Source organism: Thunnus maccoyii, chromosome 22 (assembly GCF_910596095.1).
Source record: "Thunnus maccoyii chromosome 22, fThuMac1.1, whole genome shotgun sequence".
NCBI lineage: Eukaryota > Metazoa > Chordata > Actinopteri > Scombriformes > Scombridae > Thunnus > Thunnus maccoyii.
Genome location: NC_056554.1, coordinates 3,562,230 through 3,582,981, shown reverse-complemented (window position 1 = coordinate 3,582,981; position 20,752 = coordinate 3,562,230). Strand labels below are relative to the sequence as shown.

Genomic DNA, 20,752 nt, shown 5'->3' with positions numbered 1-20,752 from the left:
ATTGGCATGTACCCACAGAATATTCTTCTTATGATCTTATGCATGTATTTGTGTGTGTGTGTGTGTGTGTGTGTGTGTGTGTGTCTGGGTCATTCACTGTCCCTCAGGTTGTGGCATGTTGATACATATTGGACAGCAAGATTTTGAGGTCATCAAGCTCTCTCTCTCTCTCTCTCTCTCTCTCTCTATCTCTCTCTCTCTCTCTCTCTCTCTCTCTCTCTCTCTCTCTCTATATATATATATATATATATAGTAAGTAAAACAGAATCAGAATTTGAGTGAAAAGGAAACAAAGAGACTGGTGGTTGCTTGAAGAAGAAAGTTTGTGCACTAAACATGCTCCATAGTATAAAAGTTTCAAAAGGTTGCTATTTCTGTATGTTGTGGTACTTACAGTTTACTAAAACAGGCAACTTGTTCTGGTTCATGTGAATGCTATGCTTGTGTCCTCAAAACACTCTCAGACTGTATGAACAGTTTAAATAAATATAAACACAATTTCTTAAAAAGAAAAAAAAGGAAACAACATGAGACTGATGTGAGGGGTTGAGAGGTTTATGTGCTGTTCTTCTGCTCTCATTCCTGCAAAACAAACAAACAGAGACACACACTTAGTTTGCATGCTCCACATTTACATGGATTTGACTTTGATATTATGAAGAAAGCAAACAAAACTTTATTTATATCATACATTTCATTCCAGGAGGAAGCATAATGTGCTTCACAGAGCTGAGCTACCACGGACGTTGCAGCCAAATATGCACATAATGTTGTACAATACAGAAAATAATAGTAGAAAATAGTTTTGGAAAATGAGCAAAAAAGATTATTTTTACAAAGATTTTCAGCACTTGCCTACTCTAGCCTCAAACCTGTCAGAATAAATAAAAAAATCTAAATAAAACTTGGCTTGATGAACATGTGCTGCAGGATTTCAATGATTTAAAGGGGAGTTTGTAGTGGATTAAATGTTCAAACCACAAACACAAACTTATTTTTATCCAAAAGTGAAAAAGATAGAATAGCTTCACTTCTAGTGTGTTGTGTTTGACACACTGCTCCTCCTCTCCTCCTCTCTCCACCCTGACACACAGCTTGGCGTGGCATTGCTGCCATAAGTGTGATGTTCTTCTTTCCCTATTTGCTGATCCATATACTAGTTATTGTGACTTAACACAGTTTCCAGTACTACAGGTCCTACACTGGTCATAAAAAATATAGTAAAAATGAGTAAATATTTTGGTGAGTATGATGTCATCATAACTGACAGAACCATGAGTCAGAGCTACAAAAATAAAATCCAGGCTGTAAAATAAATAGTTTTCCTTTCCATAAGATGTTGGAACCTGGCTGCAGGGATTTGATCCCATTCAGCCACAAGAGCATTAGTGAGATCCAACACTGATGTTGGGTGATAAGACGATGTGTTAATTCCACTCAAAAGTGGGAAAATGTCTTTATGAACTTTGTGCATGAGGGGACTCATGTTGAAACAGGTCTGCCAAAACTGTCCCAGAATACTGCAAACCATTATACATCACTCTAGTCCCAGTCTACATTGTGAACTCTGACCTTGGTCTTCCTGAGGACGTGTCCACGGACTGGTGAGGCCTTCTGGCCGCCCTGCTGCCAGCGGAGCAGTGAGGCACTGTTGACCAGCAGGGAGCAGGACTCAGTGTCACTGGTGTCACAGCTGGAGAAGGGAGAGGACTCCTGGGTCTGTCACAACATTGCTGGTGACCACACACACACACACACACACACACACACACAAACACAAACACGCACACAGAAAAAATTAGACAGCTAATGGCAGCATGCAGGTAGTTGTTTGCAATTGAAAGTAAACTGCTGTGGGAGTAATGAAGCACCAGGACAGTAAAAGACAGCATAGTACAGCTCAGTGTTCTGACCTAAAGACTAATGTTATCTTTTTTGACTCTCGTAGACCCAAATTATTATTATTATTTTACCACTCCAGGGTGTTAACAGGTCAAAAACTGGTGAAACATTTGCTTATCATGTGTCAGGTCTATAGATGTGGTTCTAACACTATAATGTAGGTTTGTTTTTGTTTTTCTCCAAGTACTTTGGGTAAAATCATCCAATAAAACTAAATAAGGCTGATAATAAAACTGGCTGTGGAAATGAATAGTTATGACAATAGTAACATAACAGTTATGAATTTCCTCACCTCCTCTGGAGTATTTAGAAAACAGAGTAAAAAATACTGTTAGCTGAGCTAAGCTAGCTAAGCTAAGCTAAGCTAAACTAAGCTAAGCTAAGCTAAGCTAAGCTAAGCTAAGCATGGCCTGCCCTCTTGTGGCTTTAAAAATGCACAACTCAATGCAAAATAAGACTTGAACTTACTGGCACTGCTGTAAACTTGAAGCAAATGCAACAATCCATAGATATGTTTTATTCTGGAGAGGATTACATTTCATTAGGAGTTATGAACATCACACACAGTAGTATTGATAAAGGACTAGTTTGTACTAAGTTATGGTTTAGTGCTCTGATAACTACAAGGCAGTGAACTGTGTGTACATTTTATTAGCAGATAGAATCAGTATTCGTCATAGGTTTCCCGTTAGCCGTAGTTTGATTTTAATTTCAGAGCTCAGTTTTCTTTCTCTCGGACTTAAGTTCTTTTTCCCTCCTTGTGGAAAACTTTCCCACCAGGCTTTTCTCTCCTTCAGTCTATCCTGGAAATGTGAAACACAAATGGAAGCCATCGACTTTATTGGAAACCCAGAGAAGACATGAATGATTTCAACATTCAATCTGTAAAAAAAAAACTGATCACAACATAATAAACTTGAGCTCTTGAGAATATAAAATAATTACTTTGTGAAAATTTGATTTGATTTGTTAAGATCAATTTCTTTGGAATAATGTACGTCTTTATAATAATGTATCAAATGACATGTGTGAACATGAGAGGTGAAGGATTAAAACAACTTGATTGTACATGTTTATTTCTGCTGTAAAGTTGGGCATCTTTACAAGGGGGTCTATGAGGATTGATTCGCTTTTGGAGCCTCAAGTGGCTATTCAAGGAACTGCAGTTTTTGGCACTCCTGCGTTGGCTTCATTTTTGAGCCCCAGAGGTTGGTTCTTGGTCCCCCTCTACTCAAAACTATGTTGGTGATTTGAGGCTTCAGCAGTGTCAGTTAGTCAGATAGAGTGGGTATGTATGTCTCGGTAGTCATGTAGGTTTATTGCCAGTGTTTTTTCTGGGCTAATAGCCACTCTCACACCAACTCACACTGCTGAAGCCTCATTCAGCTTCAGCTGAACTTGTAATCTGAACAACCATGTGCCCGCTGTTTTTGAAAATAAAATCAAATTCTAATCATTCAGACAGTAATGAGTTATTGAAAAGATCTGAGGCACTCAAGATTGTAATGAATTTAAAAAGCCTTTAATATTTCATGGCTTCTTAGTCATAGTTAAAAACATGCCTATGCTTTTCAGCCGTTAAGACCTTCATCAGGGCAAGTACAAAATGGTCGCCCTTAGGCTGCTTCTTATATATGTTGGCAAGTAATCACATGATCAATATGGACAGGTAATAGTAACATGATTAATGTAGACTGGTGAAGTCACATGACAGATACGGTTCATCAGAGGAAACCACACATCAAAGCATTTACGTAATATCAAGGAATGTCAAGGCAAAAAACGGTAATAAACTAACATATATATATATATATATATATATATATATATATATATATAAAATCCCAATTTTTAAGTTTTTAGTACACACAAGCAAGACGGCACTTGACGTTGTTCAATGAACCCAGATACCTAAATCAAAGACAATTACAGAAAAGGAGAGAAGTCAAGTTCCTCATTCAACTAGGGTGTTGTGTAGCTTTCAATGTGTATATTCAAAAGAATTCTCTCTGTAAGAACCTTTTTAATCGGTCTCCACCCCTTATTCAGTTTGCTATATGGTCTATGTCTGATAGCTTTAGAGAATTGCCGCTGCTGTGGTCAGCCTCTTTATAATGTAGAGCCATCGGTTATGGGGAGTTGCCAGTTCTTATAGCATGTTTATGTTCAGTCAAGTGTCTGTAAACCACATATGAGGAACTGCAATTTATAAATTACGACCTGATGTTATATCAGTAAAGTAGTTGGTATTGGTCATATTACCACAATGATTTTAATCTCAGCACTTGTGGTTACCTGCCCTGATGCCTAACCAAATTTTCTGTTGTACAAGGGGAGATGACTCTTCACAAGTTTATCAGTAAGGGTTGGAGCTCTTCTGAAGCTGATGGTAGCGGCATCTGGAGGAGCTTCTTTAAGAGAATTGTCACTTTTCAATATGTCCCAGTTTCTTTTAATGATTTGTTTAATTCTATTTGCTTCACCACTATACTGTGTCACAAAGTACACTTGATCTGTACACTGTTGTTGTTTCCGTTTTTGGATCAGTAACTGTTTTCTAGTGAGACATTTTGCTTTATTGTAAGCTGTATATATAGTCTTGTCAAGTCAAGTTATGGTTAAGTTCTCTACTCTTATAACTTCCGGTAATAGTATAAGTACTGTAGCAACCCTGTTGACTAGAATATATGACTAAATTGTTTTCTCATGTATGTTGCTTTCACAAACATGATTATGTTCACAGGTGATGTTTTTCAAGTGAATGAAAATATGTTGTGTCTCGTGCGTCCAGTCACTGCAGATGTTTTCTGTTTTACACAAAGACCATGATCTTCCCCTAACCTCCACCAAGTGCCTAAACATAACCATCAAAAAGTTCAGTAATGCTGTAGACTAGTCAGTCCAAGTGGATATTGTACTGCAAGATTGTATATTTTGTTGTCACTGAACATTTTACTCATTATGTTGACAGAAAACATAACTGGGTCAACATTACATTTCCTGCTAAACATATTTGCTGGTGCAGTTTAGTAGAATCTAAAAGTCATTTCTAGGAAACAGACTGTAGATAGGACATCAACATCCAACATGGCTTTCACATGAACAAAATAAAGACATAAAGGTTTTGTCCACTCATCACTTATGATTCACACACACACAGTGTTGTGTGTTTTACAGCAGGAGTTCAATGAAATTCAAATGTTTGTCTTTGCTTCCCACAATTTTTCAACTCTTTGTTCTCAAAGGCAATAAACGCATGTAAACACAGGAGGGCAGTGTTGCACTTTTATTCCCACACAGGTAACCTGTCATTTAAAATACTGTGTGTCTTCATCCAGTGATGACTTATTCAAAAGGTACAGTTACACAGTAATGACTTCCTATATGAATATTGTTGATGCATTTTTCTCAGTACTGGTAAACACTGGTTAGTGCTTCTGTTGCCTTTTGCTGAAGGGTTCAGGACCAAAATGTTTCTTTTATAGATGTTTTATTCTGCAGGAAATTTATCAACTTTCATTAAAACACTTCACAGAGTAATAGTGATGAAATTACCATTTTTATACTAAAACAATTGAAGCCAAAGCCACATCTAAATAGCAAGTAATGGTTAAATCCTCTATTCTGATAACTACTAGTGTTTTATAAGTATTAGATAAAAAATCAACATCAAACACGGCTTTCAGATGGATTTAAATTTCAGAGCTCAGTTTTCTTTCTCTCTTTTTCCCTCCCAGGTTGGTTCACACACTGTAAACTTGAAGCCAAAGACTCATCTCATATGTTTTATTTGGAAGAAAAGTGACTTTGATTGAAACACTTCACACAGTAATATTGATGAGGAAGGACAAAACTCTTCTATACAGGATGTAGTCAAGGTTACGGTTAAGCTGATGATAGTGTATTGTTAGCAGATAGAGAATCAACATTCAACATGGATTACAGATAAGTAAAGCTGGGTTTTCATTTCAGAGCTCAGTCTTCTTTCTTTTTTTCTTCTTCTCTTCTTTTCCCTCCTTGTGGAAGACTTTCCCATCAGGCTGTTCTCTCCACTTCAGGGTGGCTCCACTCACTCCTTGCTCCTTCAGTCTGTCCTGGAACTGGAAACACAAATGAAAACCATCTTGAAAACATCTTGTGATCACATGATAAACCTTTGTGTTATTGTTTTATGATCCTGATCTTAAAATAATTTATGGGAGAAGTTGGTGTGGACTTTTCTCTTAAGAGGCAAAAACAATTTACGAAGGAAATTTTCCATGAACATGTGGAGACAGTTTTTATCATTTCATGTGATCATGAGATAATGATTGTACAGTCACAAGAAAATAAAGCCTATTATTATCACACTGGAATAATCATTTGTTATATCAAGATCACAAAAGGATCAATAGTTTAATTAATTAATAATTATCTCTTTTGTATCAAAGGTCATGGCTGCTTTCTGTTCTGCACTACTGAGGTTTCTGTGGGTGCATAAAAATCTCTTTCTACACCTGCACACCTGCTCCCACATATGTCACCTTGAAACTGTTTGTAACACTTTCAGGGTGGATTTTGGAGACTTGCCTTTTTCAGGATGTTTGCTTTCACAGCAGGGTCATTGAGATCCACAGAGGAGTCCTGCACCTTCATCCTCAGCTTAACTACCTGCCTCTTTACTGTTAGTGAGACACAGAATGAGAGGAGAAATGAATCATTCATTTGCTGTCCTATTAGTTCTGTGATATTTACATTTTTTCATGTACATTCAAACATGATTTATGCTAAAGTTATGCAGCATTCTCTGGCTTCCACTGAAGGACAGTAAACCACTCACCAGGAGGGATGCTGTAGCAGACAAATGGAAATCTCTCTTCACAGGACTTAAATGTCCATTGGTTTGATTCCTGCACACCACACATCATCGATCTGAGTGATCCTGAAACTGAATGTTTATCACCCCATGTGGTGAGTGAGTAGGGACTGCCATCAGACCAGTTATAAAGGAAGGAGTCAGGATCTCTGTACAGGCCGATCCATGTCCAGTCTTTCGTCAGCACCAAGTTGTGGATCTGCTGGTTCTCAGTGTTGTTCCTCACAGTGGCCAGGTCTATGAAGTTCTCCCTGCAGTACCTCTGAGCATTGGACCAGGTCATACTCTGATTCACAACAACAAATTCAGGATCCAGCTGTGTTCCTGTGGTTAGTTTGGGGGGTGAGTGGAATTGTTGATATACTGAGTTTCTAAATAATGTTAAAGCAGCTATAATCAATATTTTCATGTTAACAATGTATCAAATGATAACATGTAATGTCAGACATGTCGCTCGTAGTGATGAACCTACAGAGAATTATCACCAGACTGCAGCTCAGCTTTACAAAGCTTTATACACTCTCAGCGCTCTCACAGTGTTGTTTTCTGCCACAGCTGGTTCTAAAAACTCACTGTACACTACCTGCTCAGCATCAAGCTGCAAACACACACAGTTAACAACTAGCTGGTGAACATAGTGGAACATTTAGCAGCTAAAGAGCCAGATATTTCCCTCAGGAGTTGGTAGAGAGCAAAAACAGAACTGACAGAGAGTGAATATTGGACTTGATAATGTTGCTCCACAATTTCTGGATGTGTAAATAAGCAACAACAATGTTGTGTTCATCACATCTTTCCACTGCTCCCAATTGGCCAAAAAATCTGTTAATGCAGGTTAAAGAAAGAAAACAGGCTTTGCTGTTACTTACCATTATAACAGATGAATGGATATTCAATTGCACAACCATCATCCCACCATCTTCCACTGTTTCCAATGTTCACGCAAAACTGCTTACCCCCGTAAAAGTCTGGCTCATTGTCATCAAGATTTTCCCAGTTCTTATATTCAGCTCCACTCCCTCTGTACCCATCTGACCACTTCCAATCAATGTTACTGTACAGACCAATCCAGACCTGACTAGCAGATGAAACTGTGTTGATGAGTTGGTTCATGTCTTCAGTGTTTTCAATGGTGACCAGGTCTGTGTATGTCTCTCTGCAGTAGGTCTGAGCTTCAGTCCACTTCATGCGTTGAGCAACAAAGTGGTACTGATGGAGACGACATGTGGAGAAGATGGACCAGCCTGTGAGGAAAACACCACTTTTTAACATATGAGGTGACTCTAACATTTTTGAGTATCACAGTATAATGAAATAATAAACACTGTTAGACATTATTTACACACAATATGTCATTTCTGCTGCTAGTGGTCTCTTAATTAAAACAATAATGAAATACAGTTTGATGACATAATGAAGTAGTGTGGGATCATGGGAGTTGTTGTCTTCATCATGAAACAACTACAATTGCAGTCATTGCAGTGAGCTTCTCCCGGTTAGGATTCCTTCAGTGTTCATCGTTCAGGAGGTTTTTACCAGGAGCCAAATTATCCACAGAGGTCTACTCCTCTCCAAAACAAACAGACCCGCTGATTGAAACCAGTAAAAACACTGAATAAAGCAGTTTCACCTTAAAAATTAGTGTTTCTCCCACACTGTTTAGCAGACACAAGACGTCCAGAGGGGCTGTGAGCTGAGCTGCTGTTAATGTTTGCTCAGCTTGTTTCTCTGATAACTTAAGATCCAAACATCCGATGACTAAAATCCTTCATCTGGTCAAAAGATATAGTTAAAACAACCAGGATCTAAAAAGTGTATCATAAAAATGTGGCTTGAAAAGTCAATTATTCACAGCTTCTGGCAGACAACCACAACACTGACATACATACAAAGGTGATATGATGCTATTAACTGCCGACCAAATGAAACAGACCCTTACCTTGATTAAAATTATTGATTTCTCTGGGTATGAACATTGCTGGAAGCATTTGGGATGATGTAAGTACACAACTCAACAAAATATATTACAAAGGTCTAGTCATTTTTAAACAGTATAATGCGGAAAAGTTACATATTCTATCTTTAAATATTTCACTGACCTGAGAGATACAGGACACCCAGCAAGATCCTTTCCATCATGATGCTGCTTTGAGGTCTCTGTGTGTCGATGTTCACTGTTGAAAGGAATTAGCTTAGCTTATTCTTAGGCAAATCTAGACAAATACAACACCAGCTTCTCTTCTCTGTTAGGGGCAAAAGTCACTGTTCTGCTGCATTCTGTATGCAAAAAGTATTTACACATATGGAAATGTTTGTCTCCAAAACATTGTACAAGTACCCGCAGAGTATTTTTGAGGCTGTTTTTTCAGATTCACACTTTGGTCGTGTGCAAAGGTGTTGATTTGAAGGGATCAATTCATCTCAACTACAAAATATATATATTTTATTTCTCACTTACCTCCAGTCGTATCTAGTGTGCAGAGTTTCAGTTGTATTTGTCTTTATGTTTTTCTGAGATTTCTGCCTTCAGTTTTCATTGGGACTATTTAGACCCCCATGTTAAAATGCCCAACTTTACAGCAGAAATAAACATGTTTACAGCCTGGTACAAAAAACGGTTTTGGTCTCTATAGCTAATTTCCCCTTTCATGACAACTGTACAGGGGATGATTTTTTTTCATAACACGCCTGTTTAAATTTTATTAAGCTGTAAAGTTATGCATAATCAAGGATGTGGCCACTTTGAGTGACAGGTCACTAGCCGCTAGGTGGCTTGTTTCAGCAACCAGGCTTCATTCAGTCTGCCTCAGCTCCTCCTCTTTGCACATTTTAGATTAGCCAGGAGTTAGACGGAGTCAGGCACTGCCAAGATGGTGACGGCCAGAGCTGCCCACTATGAGCTCCAAAACCACTCTTCAGAAACCAGTGGGTGACATCACGGTGGCTATGTCCATATTTTTTACAATCTACGGATTTTTTATGTGTTGCCTCGAGACATAATTAGTGCAGTTAGTGTAAATATTAAGACATTCTAAATGATGGTGATGTTTTATTGTGTAAAATGATGATCTGGTTCATGTTTTTGCTATCTACTACTCACTGGCAATAACAGACACAAGTACATTTTATAGTCTAAAGGGTTGAATAGATGCATACAAATATATTGTATTTCTTATGCAAAGTGCAGAAAGTGTGATGATCATCTCTGGATTACCAACAAACACAAGTGTTTCCTAAGATTCCACACAGGACGAGACTCCAGAAAATGAAAAAAAAGGATGTACATGTACAGTGGGATCCAAAGTCTGAGACTTCTAGTCAAGATACTTCTATTTTGTATTTGTTCTGAATGTAATACTATTTCTTTCATTACAAATGATAATAGCAGCTTAACAATTTGAGTGAAAATTTTAATCTTTGAAAAATGTACATGAATTACAGAATATCTCAGTATTTCCTCCTTTTACTTTAATGACAGCATGCACTCCAGCTGGCTGTTGAAAACCTGATGAGCCTCGTTATCCCAGCAGGATTTGACAATGTTCCAAAGAGCTTCTTGTGATGTCACAGAAAGTTTGGCTTTCTCAGTCTTCAAGTGTCCCCATAAATGTTCAATGGGGTTGGGGTCAGGTGACTGTGGAGGAAAGTCCATGATAGTCAGGACTCCTTGGTCTTCTTTGGTCTTCAAGTAGTTCTTGCAAAGCTTTGAGGTGTGTTTGGGGTCATTATCCTGCTGCAGTATGAATCCTTCTCCACAAATTGCAAACCAGAGGGTACAGCATGTCTCTGAAGAATGGAGTGGTACTTCTCCAACATTAAGATTGATATATATCAGTTATATATAGTATATCTTATGCATGTATTTGTGTGCGTGTGTGTGTGTGTGTGTGTGTGTGTGTGGGTCATTCACTGTCCCTCAGGTTGTGGCATGTTGAAACATATTGGACAGCAAGATTTTGAAGTCATCAAGCTCTCTCTCTCTCTCTCTCTCTCTCTCTCTCTATATATATATATATACACATACACAAATATATAGTAAGTAAAACACTTTAAATACATCAACATAAATAAACAAAGGGAAGCTAGTATTTCCTTTAAACATTTACAAATAAATACTTGGTTTTGACCTTTTTGAACCCAAACTGAATCAGATTTTGAGTGAAAAGGAAACAAAGAGACTGGTGGTTGCTTGAAGAAGAAAGTTTGTGCACTAAACATGCTCCATAGTATAAAAGTTTCAAAAGGTTGCTATTTCTGTATGTTGTGGTACTTACAGTTTACTAAAACAGGCAACTTGTTCTGGTTCATGTGAATGCTATGCTTGTGTCCTCAACACACTCTCAGTTAAAATAAATATAAACACAATTTCTCAAAAAGAAAAATGAGGAAATAACATGAGACTGATGTGAGGGGTTGAGAGGTTTATGTGCTGTTCTTCTGCTCTCATTCCTGCAAAACAAACAAACAGAGACACACACTTAGTTTGCATGCTCCACATTTACATGGATTTGACTTTGACATTATGAAGAAAGCAAACAAAACTTTATTTATATCGTACATTTCATTCCAGGAGGAAGCACAATGTGCTTCACAGAGCTGAGCTACCAGGGACGTTGCAGCCACAAACACTATGTGGATAGTTTACAAGATAAAACATTAGACAAAAGTAAACACAATTAAAATACACATAAATAATACATGTGAGTTAAAAACCATTAATAACATTGTGGAGGAAAAACAGCTGAAATTCAATCAAATATGCACATAATGTTGTGCAACACAGAAAATAATAGAAGAAAATAGTTTTAGAAAATGAGCAAAAAAGATTAGTTTTACAAACATTTTCGGCACTTGCCTACTCTAGCCTCAAACCTGTCAGAATAAATAAAAAAGTCTAAATAAAACTTGGCTTGATGAACATGTGCTGCAGGATTTCAATGATTTAAAGGGGAGTTTGTAGTGGATTAAATGTTCAAACCACAAACACAAACTTATTTTTGTCCAAAAGTGAAAAAGATAGAATAGCTTCACTTCTAGTGTGTTGTGTTTGACACACTGCTCCTCCTCTCCTCCTCTCTCCACCCTGACACACAGCTTGGCGTGGTATTGCTGCCATAAGTGTGATGTTCTTCTTTCCCTATTTGCTGATTCATATACTAGTTATTGTGACTTAACACAGTTTCCAGTACTACAGGTACTACACTGGTCATAAAAAATATAGTAAAAATTAGTAATTATTATTTTCAGGGATTTGCTCCCATTCAGCCACAAGAGCATTAGTGAGATCCAACACTGATGTTGGGTGATAAGACGATGTGTTAATTCCACTCAAAGTGGGAAAATGTCCTCATGAACTTTGTGCATGAGGGGACTCATGTTGAAACAGGACTGCAAAAACTGTCCCAGAATATTGCAAACCATTATACATCAGTCTGGTCCCAGTCTACATTGTGAGCTCTGACTTTGGTCTACCTGAGGACGTGTCCACAGACTGGTGAGGCCTTCTGGCCGCCCTGCTGCCGACGGAGCAGTGAGGCACTGTTGACCAGCAGGGAGCAGGACTCAGTGTCACTGGTGTCACAGCTGGAGAATGGAGAAGACTCCTGGGTCTGTTGCAACATCACCAGTGACTACAAACACACACACACACACACATACACACACACACACACACACACACACACATACACAGAGGGAAAAAATTAGACAGCTAATGGCAGCATGCAGGTAGTTGTTTGCAATTGAATGTAAACTGCTGTGGGAGTAATGAAGCACCACAGGACAGTAAAAGACAGCATAGTACAGCTCATTGTTCTGACCTGGAGGTCAGAGGAGCCAGCTTTTGGTTTGATAGTGAGGCCAAGGGTGACGCCTCCACTCAGGGCCTTCTTCAGACTCTCCTTCACCTCCGTCAGCTCCAGCTCCGGGTTCACCCTTTCCTCCTCCCTTTGCCTGCACTCATCCTCCACCTTCTTCAGTCGCTCCGACAGGGAGCCATGACAACGTTTGCCTAATGGAGAAAGAGAGACAGGATTTTTATCATGTTAATAAACTTGTACATGGTAACATCTTGAATGGAGAGGTTTGAGAGCTTTTTCCACATTCGAGACCTTTTTTTTCATATGATGTGTGAAACCCCCTCCCCACACATCTTTCAGAGTCCTATGATTATTGTAACTTTCAATTTTGAACAGCTATAAACACTTTTGGATTGAATCTTAAAACACAATAAAGCTTTGTCATTTAACAACAAGCACTTTTTCAACAGAAGTCTATGTGTTTTACCAGCAGCAGCCTCCACAGCAGTGCGCAGTTCTCTCCTCTCCTTCTTTAGATGAGTCAGATGGTTCCTGATCTCCTGCTTCTTCTTCATCAGCTCTTCCCTCTTTATCAGCTTAATCATCAGCTCTTCTTCTTTGGCCTGCAGCCACTTGGCGTCGGCCTCCATGCAGTTCTTCCTGTACTTACACTGCTCCACATCTGTAAAATGACGACTGGATATGAAGAAACTGAATGCAAGAGGCTGGTGTCCAAAAATGATGAAACTGCTGAGTCATCTGCCTGTTTGTGTTTGTGCTGCCAGTGTTGAAATCATAAAGACGAGGATCAGGTACTCTGCTCTGGATTGGATACACATGTTAATGCACAGGAAGTCAGAAGAAACTCTTTCTAGTTTGACAGCCATGTATTTTACAAACTTTAGATAATCCCATTCAACTGACCTTCACATAACTAAGATGAATTTGCTCTGAATTGAAATTGGGTAAATTAAGACTCTTTTCATATTAAACAACATGACTGTGAGAGCTATAGCTTCAAACTGCTAATGTCTGTTTACTCCAACACAAAACATGTGTCTTCTGAACAAATTTAACAGTCTCATACTGTAGATGTTTTACCAAAGAAACTAAGTGACTAGTCAATACATAGATGAAAAGAGGGATGAAAAAACTTTCTCTCTATTCAAGACTTGATCCACAATGCTGTTAGCAAACTTCAAAATTCTGGCAAAAAGGAAACTTGAAAAAATGTTGGTTGTTACTTACTATTCTTAAAAGTTAAATCAAAATAAATTGCATACTGGATTCAGGTTTGAATAAAATGCTATTGAACCCCCACTCTAATAATCTGAGCTTTAGAGCCCTTAGACCCTGTGTGTGATGCTGCATTCCCCGTGAAATCTGATGGTAAGATTCTCCAGGACAGCGAGACCCCAAACCAACATGTGGGAAAAAATAAAAAGAGAGCATAGCCTTGATTATCAGGACACTGGTAAGACATGAACTGCCCAGAAACCCACTGAACTCCCAGCCACAGCCTTAAGCTGTCATTAATTACACCAGGACTAAAGGTATAACAGTACATGTATTCGTCCTGAATCGTCACAGTACAGACATTACGGTTCGGTGCATCCAGTTGTACGAAGAATACGCTCCGTGACCTTGACAATTACTGTCAAAATAGTTTAATAATCCACTTAGTCCGACATAAGGAACAATAACTCTAGAGCATGAGTTCCTAACATACTCATTGGTATTTTAGCCAGCTTAGCCAAGGTAGCCTGGGTTACCCTGCCATCAGAATGACAAACAAGTGACCCATAATACTGACCAAGTGCAACACTACCATTAAAATATGTGCCTTTATCTCCTTAATGAAACAATACCATGTCCCCCTCCCCTCTCTGTGATGGTTGGCTTTTCGTTCGTTTCGTTTGTTCATTTTTCGTCGTTCAGAACAACTATTTGATTTCTGACGTGTTCAGACAGCACGTCGTAAGAACCAGTTCTGAGAGAGAAACATTTAGTTATAATGTATTAAAGTAAAAGTAGTGGTTTGGTCCCTCTGACTGATATATTATTATATATTAAATCATTAGATTATTAATATGAAGCACCAGTTTGTCAGCAGCATGCTACAGTTGTAGCTACTGGAGGTGGAGCTAGTTTGAATTACTTTATATACAGTTAGACCATAAATCAACATAAAACAGCTGTCAGCAGGTGTCCTGACTCCTTGCAAGAAACATAAAGGTTGTTTTCTGTTTTCCACAGCAGCAAAACTAAACTGCTTCAGTAATAGTTATAGTCAATGAGCCATTGTTGGATGTTTACATTTTTTAAAATGAAAGACCAAAATGGTATTTTCTACCTTTCTTTTTTCTTCCTGCTGTACCGAAATCGTACCGAACCATGACCTCAAAACCGAGGTACATACCAAACCATGAATTTGGTGTACCGTTACACCCCTAACCAGGACTATCATTCACCTCCATGTTCACCATCTTTTACTTTGGTCTGCCTGTTGATTTACCTGCTTCCAGACTGAGATTTGGTGTTATTTTCCTTATTTGTTGTGAGTTTCCCTCCTGACAGTTAGTATGGAGGTTTGTTTGAGTGTGTTTGGCCTGTTTGAGGAATTTGGTGTCATCTGGAGGGATTTTCTTCACTTGCAGCGATGACAGCGGGGGTTTAACTGGTAAAATAATCAGTATAACCAACAAGATGGATGCATAAGAGAGCTGGAGGCTGTCAGCTGCTGCTGCTGCCAGCTACTGCTACCACTGCTGCCTCTGCAAGCAGCTGTGAATGATGAAGGGTGAAATTCATTGGAAGCTGAAAGCTTAAAGAAATTGCTGAAGCAATTCTGATAACAGCTTTTAAAAAAAAAGCTGATTTTAACTGAAACGCATTGTGTGTTTGTCAGTAAAGGTCCCCATAAAGATAGAAAAAACAGTTTGTGTGTGTGTGTTTGTCAGTAAAGGTCCTGATAAAGATAGAAAAAACAGTTTGTGTGTGTGTGTGAATAAAAGTCTTCATAAAGACAGAAAAAACAATTCTTGTCTTTATGTGTCAGTCATGTGTGTGTTAGTATGTGTGTGTGTTTCTATGTCAGTTTGTGTTACTGTATGCGCATGTACAGACACAACATGTATATATCTATGTATGTACAGCATGTATGTATGTATGTACAGTATGTATGTACAATATGTACAGTTTATACTTTGAGCTGCATATCTTCTATGAAAGGTGCAATACAAATAAAGTTATTATTATTATTATTATTATTATTATTATGTACAGTACGTGGGACAGTATGCATGTATGTGTGTCATTTTCTGCCATTCACTTACATTGTAAAAATGTAAAAATATCTGAAAAAAGCTTAATGTTTGGATATATCAATGGTTTTTGTAGCTGAAAGTATGTAGGAGCAGTTACTGGTCAAAAAATGTACGGAAGAATAATAAATAAATAAATAAAGAAAGAAATAATAAAGAGTGAAGATAACAATGCTGTGAGAGCTAACTAGTAGACCTAACTTGACCCCACCATGCCCCTCAGAGTTAGCACACACTTCTTAACCTTTTACTATCTAAACTAAATGCAAATGAAATGATATGAAACATTCTGTTAGCAACGCTGTCTGTGTGGACACTGCGGGTGTGCGAGCCGCAGCAGTTCAGCGGTGCACACACACTGTTCAGGTGAAGGTAGGCTGTGTGTTCCAGGTGTTAGAGGCACCACACTGGGGAGGGGGTTGCTTCTGTCTCCCCATCTCAGGTGAGATAAATAAAGGTAAAAACGATGTCTGTTGCTCGTTCTTGTCTGGCCTCTCATCTTACATCTTTCTCATGCAGGCAGCCCGTTTGGCAGCAAGTGCTTTCTCCTCCACTCATCTGCGCTGTGCCTGAGTTTCTTCCCCAGAAATGCTGCGCAAGGTGAGTAATTTCTCCCCCCATCTCTGTTATCAACCTTACACTCTAACTGTGTCAGACACACAGGAGATTCTTCCCAGGTTCATGGTCACGGAAGGATTCATCACCGAAGGGTGACATCCACTCTCCAAGAAACCAGATTAAGATGAGTTGTTTGTTATTACATCATTATCATTTGTGTCAAAAAAGGCCACTTAACACAGCTCCTATCTAAATGTTACAAGGCTGCAAATCAATACAAAACTACAAGTTCTTAGTTTAACCAAACTACATCCAAATAAGTCACTTTACTGAACTCAATACATGTTTTATTTTCTCTCTCTGTTATCTGTCTTCCTCAAATTCTCTCAAGCATCTCATGTGGAAATGCAATAGGACTCAGTAAATCATTACCAACAAAGAGAGAAATACAGGAGAGGTTCAATGACTCCTCTAAAATGAAGATATTTCAGATGTTTTGTCAAGCAAACCATTTTAATGATCCTATGGTAGTGAGATTATTTCTAAAGGGTAACATGCAATCAGCTGTAGTTCAGTAAAACTACAACAACAAATCACATCCTCCCCTCTTGTTTTACATGTCTGTCTCTCACTTTGTTCCCACATTTACTAGACTCTCACTTTGAAGCCAACAATACACACATGCAAACACAAGAGTGCAGTGTTGCATTTTAATTCTCACACACAGATACGTGGAGAACTCAGCATGTATGCAATATGAAACACAGTATGTGCTCATGCAGTCATTGATAATTCACTATATTCCCACTATGTATCTGTATATTCTTTAGTTGTGTGTAATTATTTAGACCTGACATATTTACAGAGGTTTGGTGTGACGTTCACAACCATGTTTGTAGGCGCACATAGTTTGTCCAATGGTGTGTAAAATAACAGAGGTGCTCAGTCACATGACATGTTCCTGTCTTCATCTGACAACAAACTAAGCACATTTAATCAAATACTGTACTTCAGTACAATTTTGAGGTACTTGTACTCTATTTGAATGTTTCCATTTTTAGCCACTTATACTCCACAATATTTGAGGAAATATTATACATTTATTTAACACCTATAGTCACTAGTTACTGTACAGAATATTTTATTTAACATAAAAACACTCGTGATATGAAATACAACACATTAAAGATTAAACCAGTGTTTCATTTGTCTTTTAACCTCTTTCCTCTCCCATCAATCATCTCACAACCCCTCAGATTTATCTTGGGACCCTTTGGAGGGGCCCAACCCCTAGGTTGGGAACCACTGGACTTAACTACCTACAGTTAAGTTTGCTGTATATAAAGTAGTTCAAACTAGCTCCACCTTAACCAGCTACAACAATAAAATGTTGTTCACACACTGATGCATCAGTATTAATAATCTAATAATGTCATATTAACATCACTGCACAACCACTATTTTCACTTGTTATACTTCTACTACGTTTTACTCATCATACTTATGTTATATTGTAGTATTGCTGCTTTGAAGTAAACGATGTAAAAACTTCTTCCTCCACTGGCTGTCATGGAGGGAATGTGAAGTGGATAGATTTTGCTGTGTCAGCCTATATTATCAGCCTATATCATATTATCTATATAAGATACTCACACTTTTTGATACATTTGTCAGTTGTGTCTTTTCTTAGTAATCTTGCCTTTTGCTAAAGTGTTTTTGTTTGAGTGCAGCAACAGAAGTCGACAGATTTCAAAAGTTTGGATGGAAGGCCTTTGCTGACTACCAGTGCTCCCATTATCACCTAGATTACTTTATTATTCTGCAATAAATCACTGCCATAACTGTGTGTCTGTTGCTTTTATCAGGTTGGTTCACACACTGTAAACTTGAAGCCAAAGACTCATCTCATATGTTTTATTTGGAATAAAAGTGACTTTGATTGAAACACTTCACACAGTAATATTGATGAGGAAAGATAAAGCTCTTCTATACAGGATGTAGTCAAGGTTACGGTTAAGCTGATGATAGTATATTGTTAGCAGATAGAGAATCAACATTCAACATGGATTACAGATAAGTAAAGCTGGGTTTTCATTTCAGAGCTCAGTCTTCTTTCTTTTTTTCTTCTTCTCTTCTTTTCCCTCCTTGTGGAAGACTTTCCCATCAGGCTGTTCTCTCCACTTCAGGGTGACTCCACTCACTCCTTGCTCCTTCAGTCTGTCCTGGAACTGGGAAACACAAATGGAAGCCATTTTGAAACATTCATCCCCCCTATTGTGTTGTTGTTGTTGTTGTGTCTAAAACCCCCCATTGGTTTTTAGATATAATCAAACTTCATAGTGGCAAAACACATCAAGCAGAATAAGCATGTAAACAAGTATTCTAGACCTGTTTGAGACACCCCCAGCCCCCAACCCAGTCTGGATTTTGGAGACTTGCCTTTTTCAGGATGTTTGCTTTCACAGCAGGGTCATTGAGATCCACAGAGGAGTCCTGCACCTTCATCCTCAGCTTAACTACCCGCCTCTTTACTGGTACTGAGACACAGAATGAGAGGAGAAATAAATCATTAATTTGCTGTCATATTAGTTCTGTGATATTTACACTTTTTCATGTACATTCAAACATGATTTATGCTAAAGTTATGCAGCATTCTCTGGCTTCCACTGAAGGACAGTAAACCACTCACTAGGAGGGATGCTGTAGCAGACAAATGGAAATCTCTCTCCACAGGACATAAATGTCCATTGGTTTGATTCCTGCACACCACACATCATTTTTACCGATCTGAGTGATCCTGAAACTGAACCACTCCAATTGGTGAACGAGTAGGCACTGCCATCAGACCAGTTAATACCAGGATCTCTGTACAGGCCGATCCATGCCCAGTCTCCACTGGGCACCAAATTCTTGACCTCCCGGTTCTCAGTGTCGTTCCTCACAGTGGCCAGGTCTATGAAGTTCTCCCTGCAGTACCTCTGAGCATCAAACCAAGACATCTCTTGATTCACAAAAACAAATTGAGGATCCAGCTGTGTTCCTGCAGATAAATTATTGAGGAAAATGAATCTTTGATTTAAAGTTCTGAACTTCAATGTAATCATTATTAGAGAAGAAATGATGCTTAGCTGGGTACTTACCATTATAACAGACAAAATCATATGCACGTGAGCAATAATAATCGTACCATGAGTGACGACTATCTCCAGTCATTGCACAGAATTCATCAGCCCTTAAATCTGGTTGATTGGATGCCCAGTTCCTATATTCAGCTCCACTCCCTCTGTACCCATCTGACCACTTCCAATCAATGACTCTGTACAGGCCAATCCAGACTTGACTGTTATTACCAGCAGATGAAACTGTGTTGATGAGTTGGTTCATGTCTTCAGTGTTTTCAATGGGGACCAGGTCTGTGTATGTCTCTCTGCAGTAGGTCTGAGCTTCAGTCCAATTCATGCGTTGAGCAACAAAGTGGTACTGATGGAGACGACATGTGGAGAAGATGGACCAGCCTGTGAGGAAAACACCACTTTTTTACATGTAAGGTGACTCTAACATTTTGTAATTATTACAGTAAAATGAAATTTTACTATATAATACTAATAATACGTCTGATGACTGAAATCCTTTATCCAATTAAAAGATCTAAAACCAAGGTCTAAAAAATGTATCATAAAAATGTGGCTTAAAACAAGATACAATTCAATTCATGACAGCTTCTACCAGACAACAAAAACACTGACGTACGCAAAAAGGGGATATGATGCTATTAATTGCTAATCAAATGAAACGGACCCTTACCTTGAGTGAAATTACAGATTTCTCTGGGTTTGAACACAACTCAACAAAATATATAACAAAGGTCTAGTCATTTTTAGACATTAGAATGTGGAAAAATTACATATTATACCTTTAAATATTTCACTGACCTGAGAGATACAGGAACAAAATCCTTTCCATCATGATGCTGCTCTGAGGTCTCTGTGTGTCGATGTTTACTCTTAAAAGGAAACTCTGCCTCTATATTAGCTGTTGTTAGGCAAATCTAGTCAAATACAACACCAGCTTCTCTTCTCTGTTAGGGGCAAAAGTTACTGGTCTGTTGCATTCTGTATGCAAAAAGTATCACATATGTAAATGTTTGTCTCCAAAACATTGGCATGTACCCACAGAGTATTCTTCTTATGATCTTATGCATGTATTTGTGTGTGTGTGTGTGTGTGTGTGTGTGTGTGTGTGTGTGTGTCTGGGTCATTCACTGTCCCTCAGGTTGTGGCATGTTGATACATATTGGACAGCAAGATTTTGAGGTC

At 38.4% G+C, this 20,752-nt stretch overlaps 1 protein-coding gene, 1 long non-coding RNA gene and 1 pseudogene across 2 annotated transcripts; all 3 read right to left on the bottom strand.

Moving 5' to 3' along the window:
* Nucleotides 1–281: 281 nt before the first annotated feature.
* Nucleotides 282–3,661, bottom strand: LOC121889555. The gene is made up of 3 exons (XR_006093563.1): nt 2,371–3,661; nt 1,573–1,733; nt 282–582 (listed from the first exon to the last, which is right to left on the bottom strand). It is a non-coding gene; the product is annotated as an uncharacterized LOC121889555 (long non-coding RNA).
* Nucleotides 3,662–6,625: 2,964 nt separating this feature from the next.
* LOC121889544 (L-selectin-like) lies at nt 6,626–8,915 on the bottom strand. Its single transcript, XM_042401582.1, has 3 exons — nt 8,857–8,915; nt 7,627–8,001; nt 6,626–7,081 (listed from the first exon to the last, which is right to left on the bottom strand). The coding sequence occupies exons 1-3, from the start codon at nt 8,894–8,896 to the stop codon at nt 6,675–6,677; spliced, it is 822 nt and encodes a 273-aa protein (XP_042257516.1). The 5' UTR covers nt 8,897–8,915; the 3' UTR covers nt 6,626–6,674.
* A 9,510-nt stretch (nt 8,916–18,425) lies between these two features.
* Nucleotides 18,426–20,752, bottom strand: LOC121889549 (annotated as a pseudogene).